General features: G+C 28.8%; 4 protein-coding genes across 4 annotated transcripts; 1 reads left to right on the top strand and 3 right to left on the bottom strand.

Moving 5' to 3' along the window:
- Positions 1-681: 681 nt before the first annotated feature.
- PGO_131520 (hypothetical protein, conserved) lies at positions 682-6,240 on the bottom strand (the record flags this gene model as incomplete). The annotated part of the gene is made up of 1 exon (XM_028689668.1): positions 682-6,240. One exon carries the CDS (start codon positions 6,238-6,240, stop codon positions 682-684), a length of 5,559 nt encoding a protein of 1,852 aa, XP_028545469.1.
- A 4,002-nt stretch (positions 6,241-10,242) lies between these two features.
- Positions 10,243-14,874, bottom strand: PGO_131510 (ataxin-2 like protein; the record flags this gene model as incomplete). The annotated part of the gene is made up of 8 exons (XM_028689667.1): positions 10,243-11,010; positions 11,261-11,314; positions 11,694-11,794; positions 12,060-12,365; positions 12,747-12,853; positions 13,105-13,280; positions 13,584-13,655; positions 14,041-14,874. The coding sequence occupies 8 exons, from the start codon at positions 14,872-14,874 to the stop codon at positions 10,243-10,245; spliced, it is 2,418 nt and encodes an 805-aa protein (XP_028545468.1).
- A 3,453-nt stretch (positions 14,875-18,327) lies between these two features.
- On the top strand, positions 18,328-19,830 carry PGO_131500 (GTPase Era; the record flags this gene model as incomplete). The annotated part of the gene is made up of 1 exon (XM_028689666.1): positions 18,328-19,830. One exon carries the CDS (start codon positions 18,328-18,330, stop codon positions 19,828-19,830), a length of 1,503 nt encoding a protein of 500 aa, XP_028545467.1.
- A 545-nt stretch (positions 19,831-20,375) lies between these two features.
- PGO_131490 (hypothetical protein, conserved) lies at positions 20,376-21,308 on the bottom strand (the record flags this gene model as incomplete). The annotated part of the gene is made up of 1 exon (XM_028689665.1): positions 20,376-21,308. The coding sequence occupies one exon, from the start codon at positions 21,306-21,308 to the stop codon at positions 20,376-20,378; it is 933 nt and encodes a 310-aa protein (XP_028545466.1).
- Between the last annotated feature and the right edge of the window lie 853 nt (positions 21,309-22,161).

Genomic DNA, 22,161 nt, shown 5'->3' with positions numbered 1-22,161 from the left:
AAATATATCACAAAACCAACCCTATATGTTTTTTCCTTTTTAACGCGCCTTATAGAAAAAAAAAAAAAAAAAAAAAATCCTTACTTCCGCTGTGCAGCAATCTAGTCAAAATTTTTTTTTTTTTTTTTTTTTTTTTTTTTTTTTTTTTTTTGGTGCCTCTTAACTTTTGTTATATAACTAACCGATCTTGTGCGGTATACGCATGCTTTATAAGTCTGGGTATATTAGTAAAGTTACACATTTATAGTGTCCCCACGCGTATGAACTTCCAATACTCATGAACCTCCTCCCGCGCCGCTTCAACATTAGAACATTATATAAGAATCAATTTTCTTAAAAAAGTTAAAAAAAAAATTAAGTTTCACATTACAAAAAAATGCAAAAAAAAAAAAATTCGCATTTCGATGAGATATTAAAAAAGGATACATTTTTATTCTCATCCTAATAATATACACACATGGTCATACACACAAGACCACACTTTCTCCCCCACATTTGACATAGAAACATGTACATGCAAATTTACACATAAAAATGGGATGTAAAAAAGTTAGTCTTCAAAAAATAGTTACCTCCTCCAACCCCTCACTTTTGCTATTTACTGTGTGTTGATAGGAAGAGGAAAGAAAAGACAATGCACACTAAAGTAACATTATTAACTAATTTTTCAAAAAGGCTGGTTTATTTTGTGTTGGTACTTAAATTTCTTGATTTTTCAAAAATTAAATTCTTTTTTATTATAGAAGATTTCACACATTTCAAATTATAGGAGTTATCTTTTTTAACATTTTTGACAGATTCATCTGCTTGTTTGTATTTATAATTTTTACTCATATGCATTTTGGATGCATCATCATTATTATTACTACAGACGACACTTTCATTTGCTTTTCGATAAATTGTTGAACTGTTTTTTCTCCAAGTGCTTACTAACGGATTCGTCACAGATACAACATTACTCGCATTCTTCGATCGATTACCTTGAGGTACATTCGCATGGCCATTGGGATTGGAATTCTTATTGTTCGATGTTGCAATTCCCCGTGTTCCAACAACCTTGGAGGTATTACTACCAGTTTGAGAACATAAGTTATCAGCTGTATATTTATTTGCTTTATCAGGATTTTTATACATTCCACTTTGCTTACTTGTGTTGGATGATTTCTGACAAATAATGGGAGAATTTTCATTTGTCTTAATTTGTTGAATTTTTCTTGGTGATCTCTTATCACCCCTAATTATGTTACTGTTATCTTTGTCTATGTCTATATCTTTGTAGTCTTCCTTTAGGATTTCCTTACCATGACCGTTTAAACCTTCATATTCATTTGCACACTTGTTCATTATCCCAGAATTGTGATTTACTTCTCCTCTTCCATTACTGTCATCATAATCATCATCATCATCATCCAATGAGTCCAAACCATGATATTCTTTTTTAGAAGCTGTTTTTTTCATACTGTCTATATTTTTTGGAGCATTTTCACTTTGATTTATAGATTCTGAATTTTTGATGACATTCTGCTCAATAAAGGATATTATTTCTTTGAAATTATTTTTATCAAATTCATAATTTTCTTTAGTTTTTGAATTTTTTTTTATTTCTGATTTGATTGAATCGCTCTTTGAGAGTTTAATCCTTCCCTCGGTTATGTCAAGATCCTTTTTTTTTTTATTTTCCACATATGTGTCTGAATCGATATTTGGTTGGATATTATTTTCTACATTAGGAAATATATTTTCTCCCACGTTTTCATTGAAATAGCCATTTTCTTCATACATATTTACAATGTCCATATTGTTAAGCTGGTTTACGTCATTGCTTAGGTCTAAATTCCAATCCTCCCTCTTTCCCTCGACATTATCCATTTTGCACACATCATCATGAATGTCATGTTCAGAACAGTAGGAAAAGCTATCCGTATGTTTATCATCTTTTGAAATTGTATCACATTTTGCATCCTTCCTGAGAGGAGAACCCTTATCTGGATGATGCATTACATTCCTTTGTGTCATATCATCATCTTTTTCCTTTTTCATATCGACAGCACTTTTCGCTACATTTGCTATATGATTATTTGATATGTCGTCTTTTCTATACCCATTTATTGCATTTGTATTGAGTATATCTTTTCTATTATATTGGATTTTCTTTAATTCATCATAAACTGGTGTTGATTTATATTTCTGAAAAACAGACCCGCTTCTTGACCTACTTTGTGCAGAATGTTTCTGTATGTTTGTATTGTAGGAATCTATTTTATTTTTCAGATTTATATTTTTCCTACTACTCGAAATTATAGATATATTTCTTGCAGTGTGATTACTTATGGATCTCCTTCTGTCTGGATCTGGTTCTGGGTCTTGTTCCCGTGTAAATTCCTCATCCAGATATGGATAATCTCTGTGATGATCTGGTTCTTTAGAAAAACCTTCGTAATTCTTCAAATTGCTAATGATTCTTTTGTTTCTCAGGCTTAAAGGGTAGCTAATTTTTTTCTGTGTGCAATATTTTTTGCTATAATCTGAGGCTATTTGAAAATTAAATGAACTATTTTTAAAGCTCATTTTAAATTGACTTAAAGATTTCCTAATTAATTTAATATTATCTCGTGCAGCTTGTATATTTTCATAATGCATTTTTCCAAAAGATTTATTTAAAACGTTATTTCTAGAATTTATTTTAAATTCGTTAAATAATTGCGGGTATTGAGACAAGACATGATCTAATAATTTCTCTGCCGTTGTTAAGTTTTCATCAAATGTTGTCATTTTATTGCAGTGGTTTTTACACATATCTTTGAAATAATTAGTTTCATTTAATGATAATTCTTTTTCATTCAATAATTTTTCTACAATTTCTTTATGTTCATTTTCTAAGCATTTAATCGAGTGGTTATACTTTTTTGTATATTCCTTTTCTTTTTGTATCATTTCTTTTAAAATAATTTGTACTTCATCGAATGACTTTTCGAATTCTTTTTTGAGAGAATCAAAATTGATTTGTGTATCTTTATACTTTTCTTCAATATTTTTTAATTCTTTTAATTTCTCTTTGATGCTGGCATTTTCTTCCTCTTTATCACTTAACATTTTTGTAAAATTGTCGATTTCATTTTTTATTTCCTTAATAAGTGTATTTTTTTCTTCTGTAATATTTTCAATTTTTTTTTCTAATTCTTCTACTTTTCTGCTGTACATTTTTTCTTCCCCTTCTAATATGCCAGTAAGGTTAAAATATTTCGCCTTTGTATCTCCTAATTCTTTTATTAGGGATTCTTTTTCATGTTTTATCTGTTCCTTTTCATGTTTTATCTGTTCTTTTTCATGTTTTATCTGTTCTTTTTCCTGTTTCATTTTTTCCATTTGTTTTTTCATATTTTCATTTTCTAGCTTGAAATATTCGATCTCCTCTTTCATATGATCCACGTCTTTTAGAAGAATTTCACACTTGGTGGTAATTTTATCTTTCTCACTTTTGTATAGAAAGTTTGTATTCAACATACTCTCTTTATCTTCTTGCATTTTCTTTAATTCCTCAGAAAGCATTAAATTAATATTTAAGCTATTTTCCTGTTCATACTTTTTCTCTTCTATAATGTGCAGTAGATCATTTTTTTCTTGTTGTAAATGTCTCATCATATTTTCATATTTCTTACTGTAGTGAAATTTGTCTTTTATTGAATAATATTTTATTAGCAAATTTTTTTTACAAAGATTTACCAATACATTTTTATATTTTGATTTTAAATTCCCATAATTTCTTAGTAACAATTTATTTTCAAATTTTACTTTATCATTTTTTTTTAATAAATATAAATTCCTTATATTTAAATAACAACTTCTGTATATACATTTATTCTTTAATTTTATATTATTTTTTACACTCTTAATTAAAAATGTTAATATTTTATTATACTTTTTATCATCATTATTGTTATTTCCGTTTCCTATATTTAACTCACTTTTATCACATGATATGGTACTTACTTTATCTTCTATCTTTTCCATCCATTGCTTAATTTCTTTCATTGCTAGGATGAGATTTTCGTCATTTTTTCCGTAGGATGAACATACAGAATTGTTCGTGTTGAAATATCTTAAATTTTCGATTTGTGAATAACACACAGATCGATCTTCTCCAAATTTGTCCTTAATGTTGTTCATCAGAGTGTTGTTCTTGTCTTGTAGATTACAATTCTCTTCCTCTTCGTATTGTCTATTCATATGATTTTTATTTACATTAATGTTCATATCCTCCTGCTTCATCTCGATGCTGGAATGGCCAATCATTTTTCTGACGTTCTCATCTGATGGATTCCCAATCTCTCCTCCTCTCTTCCTCAGAAGGCTCTTAACACATGAATACATGCTATTAGCAGTTTTGAAGTTACTATTTAAGGTGCTCCTACTCCTTTCAGCAGTTTTCTTTCCTCGTTCTGATAAAATCGATTCTTTTTCAAAAACGTTTATCATAGATGCGCTATCTTCTGGAAAAACATCATCTTTCACGTCAAAATCATTTTCTGCTTTTTCATTACTACCTTGCATCAAATCATATAACGATTTAGTCCCGTCATATTTGTATGAGCTCTCGGCTGTGTTCTCTTTGTACTGTCCTTTTCCCTGAGCATTATTACTGGTTACCTTTTCTTCTCTTCCACAGACAGATTCCCCATAATTAGCAATTGTGTATCCTTCTGTTCGACAATCAACTGTACCTCCGTTCTGAGTTAGGAGCACTTCTGATTTAATTCTACTGATAACAGAATCTTTCTCATTTTTCCCTGAGTAGGAAGTAAGTTTGGTTTCCTTCTTTCTCAAAGTGTTGTGTGTGCCATTTGTGCTATTTGCCCTGTTCATATGGGTGTAATTTTCCCATTTATTCTTTAATTTTTCAAGAGATATAAACTGATTAGGATCTGTTTGATGATTTTTGAAAGTATTAACTTGACTTTTTGAGGAATTTATTAAATATCTATTAGCAACATTGCTATGAACCTTGTCATTATTTCCCATTTTATATATTTGCACACATGATGAAAGATTCGATCGAGGAACGCCATAAAACTTGGTTTGATAATTTAAATAATTATATGTATGGCTATCAGAATAATTATTATTTTTCAAAATAAGATGTAAACTGAATTTATTCACATTTGGTCCTGTTATTTTCGAGCTATTGTTAAATAAGCTAATAGCTTCTTTTATATTTATATCACATAAAATACTATTAGTTCTTAATCCCAATCTATATTTGACAGAGTCATTACATAAATCTAGTTTACATAATGGTAAATAAAACACACTAAGGGGTTTAGGTAAATGTTGCAATTCTGCTTTATTATTATTCAACATAAGAGATGATGTTGAGCATGCAAAAACAGAATCGTAAAATATTATTGTTAATACTCTACTTTCAAAATCTTCTGCACTTGTATCGATTATATATTTTTCAATTTCTAATGGAGATTCACTATAAGTAAAAAAATTGCTTGATTTATCATACACAAAAATGAAAGGAGTCGAATTAAATTTTTCTCCTTTCCAGCATGCTGGTGCATGTATCAAAACTTTGTAGTGTTTTTTAGATCTATTTTGGCAACTACTAATTTGGGAAGTTTTCTCATACTTGAAGCTGCCATTAGGACTGTCCACTGTCGGCATGTCTAAAATATCAGTATTCCCATTTTCAAGGATCTCACTTTTGGAATTTTTTCTTTTTTCTTTTACAGACAAGTCTTGATTCGTCGACTCTTCACCATTTGGCAAGGGTCTCGTGATTTCCTTCTGAATGCGTATCAAGTTAGAATAACCCCCCTTATTTAAATTACAAACATTTGCTTCGTCTTTCTTTATTTCCAACTCTTTTGGAAAATGAGTTCTCATATTTTCCAAAGTTGAACTTTTGGACTTATTCACATTTCCCATCTGACATTTTATTTTGTTACTCTCGTAAACGTTTTCTTTACCTTTTTTCGTCCCCCCCGCTTCTCCATCCTCTCCTGCTACTCCTGCTTCTGCCCATTCATATTGTTTATCTTGTATACTTTCAATGCATTTCTTATTATCACTACTATTTTTTTCCCTCCTTTCCCCATTGACAAAAATTTTATCATCCTCCTGCACACCCTTGGTTGGGTCATTACATTCTTCATGGCTCAATAAACTGTTTGAAGAAATGGATTTCCGATCATCTATTTTTCCGATTATTTCATAAGTATCAATTATGTTCTGCATGGTGGTATATTTTATATATATATATATATATATATATATTTTTATTTTTATTTTTTTAATCAGTTATGTCCCTTTTACTAATGGAACAACATGTTACAAATAATTACACTTTTATGTCAAAAGAAATTCTTTAATTTTTTTTGAAGAAACATCAAAGTGGGTTGTATGATAGTATATACATGTAGAAAACTTGCACAAGGATGAGTTGAGGAAATGTCAATGTCATTAAATTAATAGTGGTAAAAATGGCAAGAGATAAGAATTGTACCAAAAGTGGAAACGCACATGTGTAAGTATTCATACATTTTGTAACGTATGCATAAATACCTACTAGCGTGTTCGTGTAGGTATGCACGATTGTATACATACACAGGTGTGCTTTATTATTTTACAAAAAAAGAAAAACAAACGTGTAATATATAACAATCTACATTATAAAAACAATTGAACAGAGAGATGAAGATAAAATATAAAAAAAAAAAAAAAAAGTTGGGAATTTTACATGTGGAGTGATTTTTTTTTTTTTTTTTTTTTTACGACAAGGAGTGGACAAGAAAAAATCGTTAAAAACATGAAAATTGTTGATTGTAAAAAATTCACAAAGTTTTATTTGTAGAATTGTTAATTCACATGCTGCTATAGATTGTTTGTAATGGTCCAAAGTTTTGGAATTTCCAGGGGAAATAACAACAAAAGGGAAAGTGTCACAACGGAGAAAAAAGCAAAAAAAAAAAAAAACTGAAACAAAACATACACATAATGATAGAATGGACGTTGAGGAAAATGTGGGGGGGGGGGGGGGGAAAAAAAAAAAAAAAAAAATAAAAAAAAATTCTTGAAAAAAAAAAAAAAAAAAAAAAAAAAAAAAAATTTTCCGTAGATATACTCTGTTCTTATATGAAAATTACAAAATTTTTAAAACAGAAGAGGTAGAAATTTATCAAACAAAATTTAAAAATAAAAGGAAAAATAAAAATGCTCATAGAAATAAGAACATGAAAATTAGATAGTTTATACGTATCAATGTTCATTCAAAAAAGATAATTTCTGATGGAATATGCCTACTGTATGTGTTTACACAGCATTTACCATTTAGAACATGATGTTTTTATACAATTTTTGAGAGCAATAATGGTCAAAAAATTATTATAACCAGAACAATTTCGTGGGATGGAAACTGTGGAGAAAGAGCGACTTCCAGCGCCCAGAAAATATACTCGTGTGTGTATTCGCCTATATATACACACACATTTATATATACACATTTATACACGGATATATAAACACATTTATACACAGATATATAAACACATTTATACACAGATATATATACACATTTATATACATATATATATATATATATATATATATATATATATATATATATATATATATATATATATATATAAACCCTTTTACACGCAACCAAACGAGCAAATTTTGCATGTTATAATCCCATGTCTCCTGGTTGCACACTCGTTAAAAACACAAGTGTAATTAAGTGTTCAGAAATGAGTAGAAGGCGGAGAAAAAAAAAAAAAAAAACAGTAACGACAATTTCTACAAAATGTAGATTACGTTATAAGTGAACGTATAACAAATTAACAATGTATAAAAAACTGTGTAATTTTTCGCAATTTTTGATAAATTTTTATTTTACCAATTAAAATCAACATAACATTTTTTATGTGAAATTATCATTTCTTTTAATGAATAAAAAAATTGCAAGTCTTCTTTTTTTTTATTTTTTTTTTTAAATATCCAGTGTAAAATGTGTAAAAAAAAAAAAAAAATAGATTGTTGTCGTATCCAAAATTTCACCTTTTTTTCCTGTGTGCGTGCAAAAAAAAAAAAAAAAAAAAAAAAAAAGACAAAACGATAAACACGATCTTGTATATTATCATGGTATTATTACTTATCCTCTGTATAACTTAAAATTGTTAATTCTTTTGAGGAAAAACAAAACTTATAGATGCTTATAAATTTAACAAAATGAAGTATTTAACTGCAACTCATTTTGTTAGGAGAAAAGCGGAAAAATAGAAAAAAAGATCATTGTGCCATGTTACATTATTCTACATGATTTTCCCTTTTTTGTTGTTTTCACAACATTGAAATTACATATATATTATCGATCGAAATTATGCCATTGAAAAAAAAAAAAAAAAATGAATGGATGAATGAATGGACGATTGGGCGAATTGCCTAATAAATAAAGACTTTTTTTAAACACTTCTTACTAAAGCTGAACATTCCGTATTTCTACATATATAACTGTGAGAAAACATAACACATATATATATCTCTCGGACATTGCCCAGTATAGGTACACGTTAAAAGGCCCCTTGATGCATCGAAAATAAAAAAGAAAAAAAAAGGAAAAAAAGAAATAATATAATAGTACACAATGTATTGGAATATCAATAACGTTTTTTCTATCTTGTAATCCGTTGAAAAAAAAAAAAAAAAAAATCCTTTACAGAAAATGTACACATTCCTGATTAATCACCTTTGTGGGAGTTTTAAATCCTAGGTGTGAGAATGCATGTATCAACCTCTTTTGTGAATATGCATCCCTATGCATTTTATGTAAAACAGAACCGTTGATTATATATACAACTATTACTTGGACGTATTTATGGTACACCATATGCACAATACTCAAATTGGGTTACAATGTTACATTTATGTCACATATTCTAATGGGTAAAAAAAAAAAAAAAAAAAAAAAAAACATTACAGAGCGTGTTGAAGCTGAATGCTTTATTACATACCTATATTTCGAATAAAATTGCTGTAAAGAGATTAGTTCAAATTCCTCACATGAGAAGATGTTTTCTTGCAACTTTTCTTATCTTTCCTTATTTTTTCCGCAATTAGTTATGTTGCTTTCCTAACACTTTATTGATCATATATGAACAGTCCATTTGGCTTTAAAGGACATTTACTTTTTTTAATTTTGTTACAAGTTGTTCCCAATTATAGGGAACGTGGGGAGAGGGAATATATTATCATGAGTGTGAAAAATTACTTAAATTGTGAAATTTTCCTTTTCTTGTACATACATTTTTACTAGCACACTCATGAGTGTATATAATATGTGTACCTACACACACCACTAGATCTTGAAATGCATTACATTTTCCAACACTTGGGGTAATACACAAATTATACATTTGACACATGGAACGTTACATTAATTTACATAATCCTTTTCTCATATATATTAAAAAATTAATTTAATTAGAGTGTTCTTTTGGTATGAAACGGATATTTTTATATGCAAAAAAAAAAAAAAAAAAAAAAAAAATTAACTGTAAGCAAAATTTTCTTCATTCGATGTTAGCTATGCCATTTTGTACTTATAACATATAATTATGTACATCTTTTGCATAGCTTTACACATGCTAAAATTTCTACTTAGAAGAAGAAATAAAGTACAATGAAAAAGCAGAAGAATGAAACGAAATGCAATGAAACACAAATTCAATTACATCATTCATATGTTGGACACATAGAGTTAATTATAAGGCGAATAAACCGCTTTTGTAACAGTGCATAGCGATGTATCACACCCTGAAGAAGCCTTCAAAAAAAAAAAAAAAAAAACTCTTGAACTTTTTCAAAAATTATAACATTTTTTTAATATTATGTTTTTCTGCTCTGTTCCTTTGTTACTTTTTCGTGCGATTTTTTTAAACTTTCAGGAGATTCAAATTTTTTCCACCATCATACCACACAGCCCTGACCTTTTATTTATTTTTTTTTTTTTTTCTAATAGAATCAATTCATACATCCATATTCTCGACCTTCTCCTAATGAAGACTCACCCCAATCACACACATTACTTGTTATTTAAATGTACACTTTTATATTTACTAAACAAGTGTGTGTGCCAAGGTTAAGAAAAAAAAAATAATAAAATAAAATAATAATAATAATAATAATAATGATAATAATAATAAAACAAAAAAGCCTATCTCCTAAAATTATCTGCAATGTTTATGAATTCTTCATACCATGAGTTGATGATGGATAATAGTTCTGATATTGGTATTGTGGAAAAACGGGCACAGGCACTGTCTGTGAATTGGGGTATTTATGAGGATTCACAATAACAAATTCTGGTGGATAGGATGAGACATTTATATTTGGATTTGGAAGATTTGCATTATTTGCTATATTCAGAGACGTGGGTGGGGTGGTTACTGCATAATTCATGCTTGGTGTTGCTATATATGGTGTTACAGGAAAATTTATAGGGGCATTTTGCACATGTGTAAATTGTTCATGGGAATTGGGAACATGTAAATTTGGTACATGAGGATTTCCCAAGGGATATAAATCCATATTTTTATTTGATGAATAATTTCTGTCAATGTTTGTTATGGGTATATTATAAATAAATGAACCATTTGAATTTGCCGAAATTGAGCTATTTGGATAATGGCTTCTAAAATAAGGATTATAATAATGAGGATGATGTTCTATAAATGGGCCACTCGTTGTTGGTTGCACAACTGGTACTACTGGGACATTTACTAATATACTTGACATATTTGGTTGTACTGGTGTATTACTTGGAAAGTAATTTGCTTCTTTATATATATGAACAGGTGCATGTGGTGATGTTCCTCTAAAATCATTTTTGTAGTTATGTTGTTTAGTGTTTCTAAATTGAATGGGACTCTTTACAGAATCCTCTCTTTTGGAATTTTTTAATGTATTGTTCATAAGTGTATCGAATTGTTTCTTAGGTCCGTTCCCTCGCTGTAGCATCAATTGGATAAAAAAATGTGTATATGAACATTAGCATTATTTTTAGAGGCAAACGTATGTACAGATATTAACATGAACGTTTTTGTATACATTCTCACGTAATTCTGGAGCGATTTTTTTTTTTTTTTTTTTTTTTTCTATTGTATATATATGCGATATCGATAATAATGCAGTGAATATACACATATTACATATACATATTCGTAAATGTTTGACAAAGGTATGTACTATAATAACTTACGACTGTAAATGGGTGTAACTCCTTCTGGTACTTCCGATTATGTGGATACTTGTTCTGGTAGTTAATATTGTTGTGAAATTTATTCATTAACATATTTACATTCATATTTGGCTGCAAAGCGTAAGAGGTAGGTGTGAATAAATGGGGAAATAAAAATTTACAAAATAATGCACCTTTGTAATACACTTATGCTTGTGTAAAACAGTTATAAATAAGTGCACGTATATTTTAGTACAGTATTAGTAGAACCGATTCATGTGCAGGATTAGTTATTAGCATAAAATATTTTGAATTCAAATTAAATACATAGATTCTTCAATATAACGGAAAGTAAAATATATACACAAGTGGAGTAATAATAAGAATAGTGTTCACTGTTAACAATTTATTCTCTGTACATATGCGATCATGGGTACAATATTGTTTCTCTTACATATAAAGGTTGCGTTCCGACATTTTTTCGCACATATAAATCGGGTGGAACATATATTTGATTTATCGTATTTGGAAATTGGGTTAAAATTGGGCGATACTCTGAGTATGTGGAGATATGAGGGGGGGGAGAGAGAGAGAGAATGGCATTTTGGTATATGTAAAAATAGACAAATACGCAGCGAAAAGTGACGACATGAATTTGTAAATATATATATATATATATATACATGTACGTATGTATGTACACATAAGCATGATGCATATTTGGACATACGCCCAAATATCACTGCATATGCTTCTTGCATACCCACGTTATGGCCAATCATGCCATGCTTCACGTTGAAATTGTTCACATGGTTTAAACTGTTCATATGGTTGAAATTGCTCATATTGCTGAAATGGTTAACGTGATTAAAATGATTCGGATCGTTAGCAATGCTAAGGTTGTTCACATTACTCAGACTGTTAACATTACTATGACTGTTAGCATTACTAAAATTGCTAGGATTGTTCATATTGTTATAACTACTTAGAGTGTTGAAACTGTTCAAGTTGCTGATATTGTTAAAATTTAAAACATAGGCATCATATGGGCGCATACTCGAATTCGTGAAACTCGCACTTTTGCTCTTTATTATTGTGTTTTCATTGTCTTGAGATTTAATTTCATCTATTCATAGAAACAGGGGGGAGGGGGGGAAAAAAAAAAAAAGGAAAAAAAAAAAAAAAAAAAAAAAAAAAAAAAAAAAAAAAAAAAAAAACAGGTGTAAAATGAATTGGGGATCATTTCGAAATTAGCTTTCATCACAGGCTCTAAGGTATACATTATTGTTTACCTGTTTCATATTCATTGATATTGTTAATGTTCTCTGCAGATGGGTAATTAAAAGTGAGTGAATAAATGTAACACTAAAAATAGTCCAGTTGTATTTTTAATATCAAAAAAAAGAAAAAAAAAAAAAAAAAAATACATATAGTAACATAATAAATGTAAAATATTCACAGCTGCCTTGATGGATATGTATGATAAACGAATATCTAAAGGCTTAACCTGTCAGGTTGGATACAGTTGTCTGAATCTCAGGTGGAGGGTTGTTCATTTGCGTCTGATCATTATTTACTTCTGTTTGCGATTCCTGTGTATTTGCATTCATTTTGCTGTAAATTGCAAATAAAAAAAAAAAAAAGAAAAAAAGATTTATTTATGTGGTGTTTATGTGTTGAAACATTTAGATGAAAATATGGAAAGATAAATCTTACATAACTATGTCTTCCACCAAGTTATCGAATTGGATATAAATACATAAACATGTATATCAACATTTGTATACATGTCGTATTCATGTGTGCAATTTAAAAGTTACACTATTTTTTTATTTTATTTTTTATTTTATTTTTTTTCTTATTACTTGGCTAATTTTTCATTAAACTCTTTTGCTGCTATTATAAATTCTTGTTTTTCCGATAACTTATCTTTTTTGTTTGATATTTTGTTTTTCGCTTTATTCTTGAACATAATCCATTCGGTTCTCGTTTTCTCATCTAATCTTGGTAACGCTGGTTCCAAATTTAGAGCGTTAATTCCCTGCACAGGCGGAATTTGAAAAAGAAAACAAAAAATGAATAAAAAGAAGCATTCGATGGTGTACACATCCAAATATACAATAATATACTACTCTATTCACCACCCTGCACACATAGGCTATCTTACGCACAGTTGCACACACCGGTTATGTAAAGGCAACATATTATATGTGTAATTGCACACAAATGAAATTACACCAGGTGATTTACGACAAAAAAAAAAAAAAAAAAAAAAAAAAAAAAAAAAAAAAGATTAAATATGCATTTTTTTTTTTTTTTTTTTTTTGAACTTCTAAAATCTTACAATGAATTCTGCATTTTTATTATCTGAAAGTTTCGATGAGTCTTCATTTTTCTCCTTGATATCACTGTTTCCCTCATGTGATGATGAGAAATTTATTTTTTTTTGATTATTCGCTTAATATAAAATGGAGAGTGTGTGGGTAAGGGGAGGGAGGAGAGCCGTCGTACGAAGGTAAAAAAAAAAAAAAAAAAAAGTGGGAAATGTGCCAAGTGCATAAGGTAGATGTGTTTACATATTCTCAAACATGTGCACTGGAATAATTATTTGACAATGGTAAGAAGAAGAAAAAAAAAAAAAAAAAAAAAAAAAAGTTATAGCACACTGATTCACGTAATGGAGTCATTTTAAAACTCTCAGACAATGTCGCAATAAAGTGTGGTGTCATATGACAATACAAACAATAAATTGGTTAGAGAACTCATTTACTTGGATATTTTTTTTCATTGTCCATTTTGACAGATTGAATTTTTTCCTTCAAGTTTCTAATGGTAAATTGATGAAATTTCCCTTGTGGTTGACTACCTTTCCCATCTTCCTTTTTACATTTAAAGTTCTTTACAAATTTATCTTTGTTTTGTCTAACTGCACCAAATAAATCTTCTTCGTCTAAATCTTTATTGTCCCTTTCAGCATCTTCTGGGTCAAGATGCATTCCTCTATTTTCTAATTCTTTTGCAATTTTATCTGCGTGCATTTTTACATGGTGCGGTATTTTGTTAACATCTAAATTGGTAGTATATAATTCTTCTTTATATGTAGTTGTAACACCATATAATTTTCTATTATGTTCAAACTGGTCCCACGGTTCTTTTAAATTGTGATCTAGTTTTAATTTATTTTCATTAAAATTTGAATTGTCACATACCCATCTTTTTAATTCTCTATTAGCAGTATTTGAATTATATTTTTTTCTTTTTTCCGAGATATCTGCATCAATTTGAAATTTTCCTTTCACGCTTTTTATATCATCTGGATCTTTTAAATCAAGGTTTAAATTTTTTCCAACAATCATTGTGTATAAGTTTTCTGGTATGATCATTGCTTTATTTATTGGACCACTAACTTGATCTTTTTTTGGTAGAATCCTTGCATAATTTAAAGATATATCGATTTCTTTTTTATTCCCTTTATAAGCACAATTATATGCGTGAAAAAATCCCTTGATTTCGTTACCATCTTTCATATGAATACTCACTTCATTTCCTATGAGGCAGCTCATCACGTAAGCTATTCTCTCTTGGTTTACACTTTTGTGTGTATCCTGTGATTTTCCCTGATTTGCTTTTTTCATTTTCTGCTTACTCTCGTGGGATATCTGATTTGTAGTGTAAATTCATTATCTGATTAGTTAGAGGGATAGTCCAATGCCTAATAGGTAGGCCAGATTGTCAGTTAAGGCAACCAGTTTGCGTGCTTATTGGTTTTAATTCTATATATTTTCTTACAATACAGAAATGGATTTCCTTAAAATTCACTTGAGCTCCTATATCTTCGAGGTGTACGAAGCGCTGCACACATCGGCCTGCGTGGCAGCTTGAGAAACAACGTAATTACAGGTACGTACCCCGTGCGGTATGTATATATGTTTTTTTTTTTTTTTTTTTTTGCCGCTTTTCCTTTAACCAGTTCAACTAATATGTGTTAATACAAAAAAAAAAAAAAAAAAAAACTTATAAGCGTTACTCCCCTTCTTCACAATTGAGCATTTTATCATCTCTGCTTTTGAGTGTCGAATAGGCATAACTGTAAGCAAAACGGACTTAACCCCACAATATTTTATAAAATAAGCAGCGCAAATTGCAAAACAAAACAAAAAAAATAAAATAAAACAAAGCAATCAAACAAACAAAAAAACAAATACACAAGCATAGATAATAAGTAAAAATTACACTAACTTGGTTTATTTATCAAATGAAAAAAGGAGAAAAAAAAAAAAAAAAAAAAAATCAAATAGATGAAAAAGAAAAATAAAATGAAATAATGAAAAAATTATGTAACGACGTAGGTGTGTGAACGTTACGGTATCGTGAACACAGGGGAACATGTACAGGAATACACGCCGTGTTAAAAAAAAAAAAAAAAAAAAATAATGTGAATGATAATAATAATAATAAGAGTAAGAATTAGGGGAAAAAAAGGGGAAATAATAATATGCACATGAAAAATATACACATTAATAATCATGGCAATGAACATACGAGTTGATAACTACCACAACGACAACTTAAAGTCAAATCTATATGCCCGGAGTTAACTGTTAATTTTGAGGGGCTCATGAAAGGGATGTGCACAAAATTTCCTACATTTACAAATACATATATTTATAGTTCACAAAAAAGTATGCCTTCGAAAGTCCACTGAAGGAGTAATAAATCCTATTTAAAGCCTATTTCTTACGTGGGCATTTTTTTTTTTTTTTTTTTTTTTTTTATTGTAATATGCTTAAAATTTTTTTCATAATGCAGTAAAATCTTATACATGATATTCTTGTATGTAAAGTACTATGTGTGGGAGAGGGGAAAAAAAAACTAATGTTTTTTTATACTTGTTGAATCACTACATCACTGACGTGTTGACGCAATAATATTGCTACATTTTCTTAAGTTTCCAAATAGTTTTTAGCTAAATGAAAAAATTACTTTAACAACATGCAACATAACGCGATTATTTTATGTGGCAATTTGTTTTTATCATAATAGTAAAAGGAAAAAATTACAAATCAACAAAAAAAAAAAAAAAAAAAAAAAAAAAAAAAAAAAAAACTTGTAGCTATGTTTTTTCCCTGCTAAACATTCGAAAAAATTTTAAGTTGGTCACTTGGGTAAAAAAGCACGTGAATGATCTTTCTACAATTAAAAAATATATCACAGGGGGAAAAAATATATGCCTTTGCCTAGTATATTGCACACATACAACAAATATATCGCGTGTATACACATAAACCCGTATTTAAATGTGTATATATTTACATTCTCAAAATTCTTATTCCTCGTGTGTACCATTAGTTCACAAAAATATTTGCAAATATTTTCTAATTCATATTCGAAAGGAAAGTGTGTGTAGGGTGGGAATAATAAAAAGCGAATTTTTTAAATCAATAAAGACTAATTTTCCTCACATTAAAGTTCCTCAAACATTTCTTATATAATGTTCCATAAACGTTTCGCTACACAGACGTTACAAACTCGATTGGGGTAGTGGTACGTAAATGGCTATATAACATACATGAGTATATGTGTACACTCACATGTGTATTGTATATAATTGTATGCGTAACATATATGATAATTTAAAAAAGTGGATGAAAAAAAGCTCCTCTGGGAAAAAGCAATGTCTGAATGAGGTCTTAAGTGAGGCGTTTAACAGTTTACGTACATGTAGAATTCAGTATGACACTTATTCATAAAATGGGGGAAAGTCTATGTGCTTGATTTGGCAAACATAACTTTAAGTTTTTCCCTGCTTTGCTTTTTTCTATTTTTTTTTTTTTTTTTTCTCATTTTGAAAAAATTTATTTGCACACTCATTCATTTTAGATAAACGACTGCTAAGAAAAAAAAAAAAAAAAAATTATGGACATTCAAATTTCTAAACCTGAAAAAATATACCACAGTTTTATTCCTCTCTTGTAAGCGCCATTTTTTTTTTTTTTTTTTTTTTGTCATACATGAAAATTTTTGTTACGCTATTCTCCTTTTTTCTGCACTTTTTATTTTCCAAAAAGATATATAAATCTGAACCTTTAGTATTGATCCAATTTGTGTAAAAAAAAAAAAAAAAAAATAAAGAACTCAGAAATTCGGGTAACGTCATGACACATAGGTACATTTTAAAATAATAAGAAAAAAAAGGTTCCTACACAGTTTGTGCAAAAACAAAAAGAAGAGGAACAACAGGTATAACATCAATTAATTATTTTTTTATTTCATTTCGTTTGTCGCCTCGCATAAAAATATATTCCCATTATGGAGTGAATGTGGTCTCAACAGGTTATGTATGCACAACTTTAACACGTATTATCCGTTTGGAAAAGTATAAAAGAAAGAATAAATTAAAAAAAAAAATAATAAAGGGAGAAAAGTTTTATCCTTACAAGGATTTTAATATTATTAGTGGAAATTTACAAACTTGAAACTGTTAAAAACAAAAAATTAATATTTTTATTTATAATTCATACACAATGTAAAGATAGAAAATTAAAAAAAAAAAAAAAAAAAAAAATTAATAAATAAAAAACAACCTCACATTTGTAAGAAGTTAGAGAGAAACACTTTAAGAGCCTTATTTTGAAGCTAATGTTTTTTTCTTTTTTTTTTCCCTTCTTCGTAATGCACAAACGCTATACACATGTCATGCTTTCAAGATCGGCATTCCGTTTTAAGACCACAAGCACCTCTTAGAAGCATGAAAATAAAGAAAGGAAATGCCTCCTCTACTCTTACATCCCATTAGAACATGTAGTAACAATTTTAAAACAACAAGATGTGTTGGATTATCAGGCATATTTAAAAACCTGTGATATTTGTGCAGTTGAAAAATTTGGAATCTAGTACATGTTCCACGCTTGGTGAAATAAAAAAAAAAAAAAAAGGATATATATGTTATCTCTATTTTTATTTTTTTGTTTGCTTCTGTGAAGAAATAGAAATGGATATACCTCGAGCTACTTCTGGCCTTCTCAATAAATGGAAAAATCAAATGAGCGCACATGTGTTTTATATGTAATACTTATGTGCAAGGCAAAATGCTGAAATGTAACAGGTATTTATTTGTTCTATTAAATGCAATACCGAGATATACTTCATTTTTGAGCAGTCGTAATTTTTCCATATTAGAAAGATATATAAGAGCAAAGCCGCTATCGAATGAATTAAAAATAAATGAAGTGAATTTAAATGAAGAAGAGAAAAATAGCAATATAAAAAGAGATAGTAAATATTACCCCCCTAATATAACCAGAGGAGTAATACCCAAAAGTGCTTATATGAACACATGGGTTATTCCAGACCAACCAAAAAATCCGAAATTTCTAAAAATCGCACTAATTGGTGCACCTAATGCTGGAAAGAGCTCTTTATTAAATTCCATTTTGAATAAAACGATTTCTGCAGTTTCGCCCAAAATTAATACAACCAAACAGGATATAAAAGGTATCTATACAAAAGACAATGTTCAGTTAATATTTATTGATTCTCCTGGTATCATTCCATCGCACAAGAAAAAAAAATTTTGTAAAGAATTAGTAAGTTATGCATGGAAAGGCTATGAAGAGGCAGACTTGGTTTTATTTATCGTGGATACGGTGAAAAGACCAACACACGATGTTCTAAATATAGTACGAATGTTAGCACCCAAAAAGGTTGAAGCATACAGCAGTGAGAGTGAAGATGATAATGAAGAAGAAGGACAGCAATACAAAGTGTCTCTTAATAACAAGGAAGAAGAGAATTTTAATGCACCTAATGAAAATAATAATCTAGGTAAACATTACGAATGGGCGGAAAAAGAACAAAATGATATGGATGACTATACTCAAAAGAGAAATCCTTATAAAGATACAAAAGAAAATGTGGAAAAGTTTGTAGATTACTTTTCGGCTGAAATGGAAAAAGAAGACAAGTATAGCGATAAAAGTGTTAAGCAAAATTTATTTGAAAATAGAAAAAAAATTATTGAATCGTATCAAAATGACTCAAAAAATAAGGACATGACAATTGATGAAAACAAAAAAATAGTTCCACCCGTAATATTGGTTTTAAATAAAGTAGACTTATGCACACACAATAAATGGGCCAATGCAAGAGCCAAAGAATTTATGAGCAGTGGAAATTTCGACAATATATTTTTCATATCTGCAAAATACAACAAAGGAGTGGTAGAACTACTCGAATATATATCAAAGTTTAAAGCAAAAAATCAATTTTGGGTATATCCCAAGGACACAAGCACAACTTTAACCAAAGTACAAATTGTTGAACAATTAATAAATACCTATTTATATTGCTGGTTTAATAAGGATGTGCCTTACAAAATTAAGCATCATATGCTATCCTGGTGTGTAAATTTAAATAATTCTCTAATAATTGAATATCAAATTGTTGTGAAAAGTCAAAAGGTGGCTAAAATGATATGTGGTGTTCATAACAAGCTTATAATTAACATGAGAAAAAATGTGTCTTATAAATTAACAAAATTGTGGGACCAAAATGTATATGTGCATATTCATGTGAAATCTGTTAACACTTAAAATGTGTGCACACACTTAGAATACAAAAAAGTGCGTATATTAATTTGATTGAACAAGTCAGGCAAGGCGGAATTTTATTGATCATACGAGCTAGTCAAAAAAAAAAAAAAAATAAAATAATAAAAAAAAAAAACATGCGTTCTAACAAGGTGCTCTTTTTAAAGTTAACAAAACCAATTTATAATATCCACAATTTTATTAATTTTTTTAATATTTTTATTATTTATTATTATTTATTATTATTATTTTTTTTTTTGTTCTCTTAATGTATAAACTAAACATTTGTGAAAGACATTTGTCTATATTTGTTGTATATGTACATGCCACATTTCCTTGCAAAGCATACAATGGAATGTTCTATACTACTTGTACGTACAAGTATATACATGTACACACACACAAAAAAAAAAAAAAAAAAAAAAACGCAATTTATTTCAATTTAAAATGTAATCCCAAATATAAAAATTTCAATTATATCTTTAAAATGATAAAAGTGGCAATTAAAAATTAACAATAAAGCCAGGGGAAAATTGATCAGGGAAAATCTATTTTAGATCGGGCCAGATAAATCTAGCTTGCATAAAATTATCCTCTGGCAACTGACAAACAAAGTGATACATCCTTATGCAATAAACCGTTAAATTTATTAACTCTGTGGAGTTTTTAAACTTGTTGTTTTCGTTATAAATATGATTAAAAAGAAGGTTACATATTTTTCCTGCATATAATTCCTTACCCATACATTCATCTAATCCGATACAAAATCCTAGGGAATATTCTTGCAGGTTAATTAAATAAGTATTGAAGGAGAACTCAGAAATTTTGTATTTTATAAGTAATGCCCTATAATAGTCCCATATAATTTCCCATAGAAGAATTTTTAAATAACGATTATTCATCATATTTAATCTAGCACAATATATCCAAACATGCAAACATAAAAAATATACTATTTCACGAACACTGTTTTTATTTATCTGAAATTTAATAAATAGCTCTTCATTGTTTATTCTTTCATATAGTGGAGAAACAAAAACATGAATATTTGTTCTGTACCTCAAAATAATATTATTGTATACATAATTTACTATAGGAACATCCTTAAACTTTTGGATCAGACTGTTTAATATTTTCACATAAAATTCACCAAAGAGGTTATTAGCACTTTTTATATTATTTAGATTAGAATTTAATTTCTTATAATAAGTAGAAATGTTTGTATTCCCCTTGTAATTTTTAATGCTTTCATGAATTATATTCCCATCTACATTTATATCATTCTTTGAAACAATAAATAAATGATTGCGTCTTAGTTCCTTTTCCTCCTCAGGAGTTAGTATATATTCACAGTACGATTCGTTTGTTGTCTTCCATTTTAAATTTTTCTCATTAAGCTCATTATTGATTATGCATTTGTACCTTTTGATTATGTCAAATAGTTTGTACTTTCTGAAACTTTGGAGCACGCATTTATTCATTTTCCTCCAAAAGCTTGTTCAAATTGGTGTCAACTGAATGGTTCATTTTTGCCCACATTAAATACGTACACTCAATGGGCATATTAACACACGTACACTAAAGGTGCAGATTAATATATGCACACTAAATGGGTATATTAATATATGCACACTAAATGGGTATATTAATATATGCACACTAAATGAGCATATTAACACACGTACACTAAAGGCGCAGATTAATATATGCACACTACATCCATGCATTTTTTGGAAAGAATGCTTGGGCGAATTTTTTCTTCATTACATAATCCGAACATTCAAAAAGGATATAGATGAGTTCGGATGCAATACAATAGGGTTCATGGCATGCTGAATTTAGCTTTTGACAATATTATCTAGGTCTTTTATGTGTTCCCTTTATAGTCAAAAATACATTATTTTAATTCTTTAGTAACATATAACATTCAGGGCGCACCTTTTCGTCATTACATTTTGGGTCATGTAAAAATACTAGCTAGTACAAAGGGCATAATAGTAAATATGGGCATGGATAAGGGAAAATTTTCACACACGTGTGTTTATACTCATATAAGAATACATATGAGCAGATTTTTTTCAAATTCACAATTGAGCAATTTTTTTAAATAGCATTGTCTCTATATATGCGTAATTATTTTTTCTGATTGGTCTATGGGTACAATACCTCTTAAGTTTGTTATTAAATAGCTAAGAATGTAATAGGGGTAAAAATTGGTATCACGGAAGCGAGTACACAAGAGGGGATTCTACACTCACTAATAAAAAAATGTATTTTTATATATATGTTCATATAATACTTCTTGACAATTAGTTATGTTTTGTTCGTTTTTTA

Source organism: Plasmodium gonderi, assembly GCF_002157705.1.
Source record: "Plasmodium gonderi DNA, contig: Chr13, whole genome shotgun sequence".
Lineage (NCBI taxonomy): Eukaryota > Apicomplexa > Aconoidasida > Haemosporida > Plasmodiidae > Plasmodium > Plasmodium gonderi.
The sequence above is the reverse complement of the archived record's forward strand: the minus strand, read 5'-3'. Positions and strand labels throughout refer to the sequence as shown.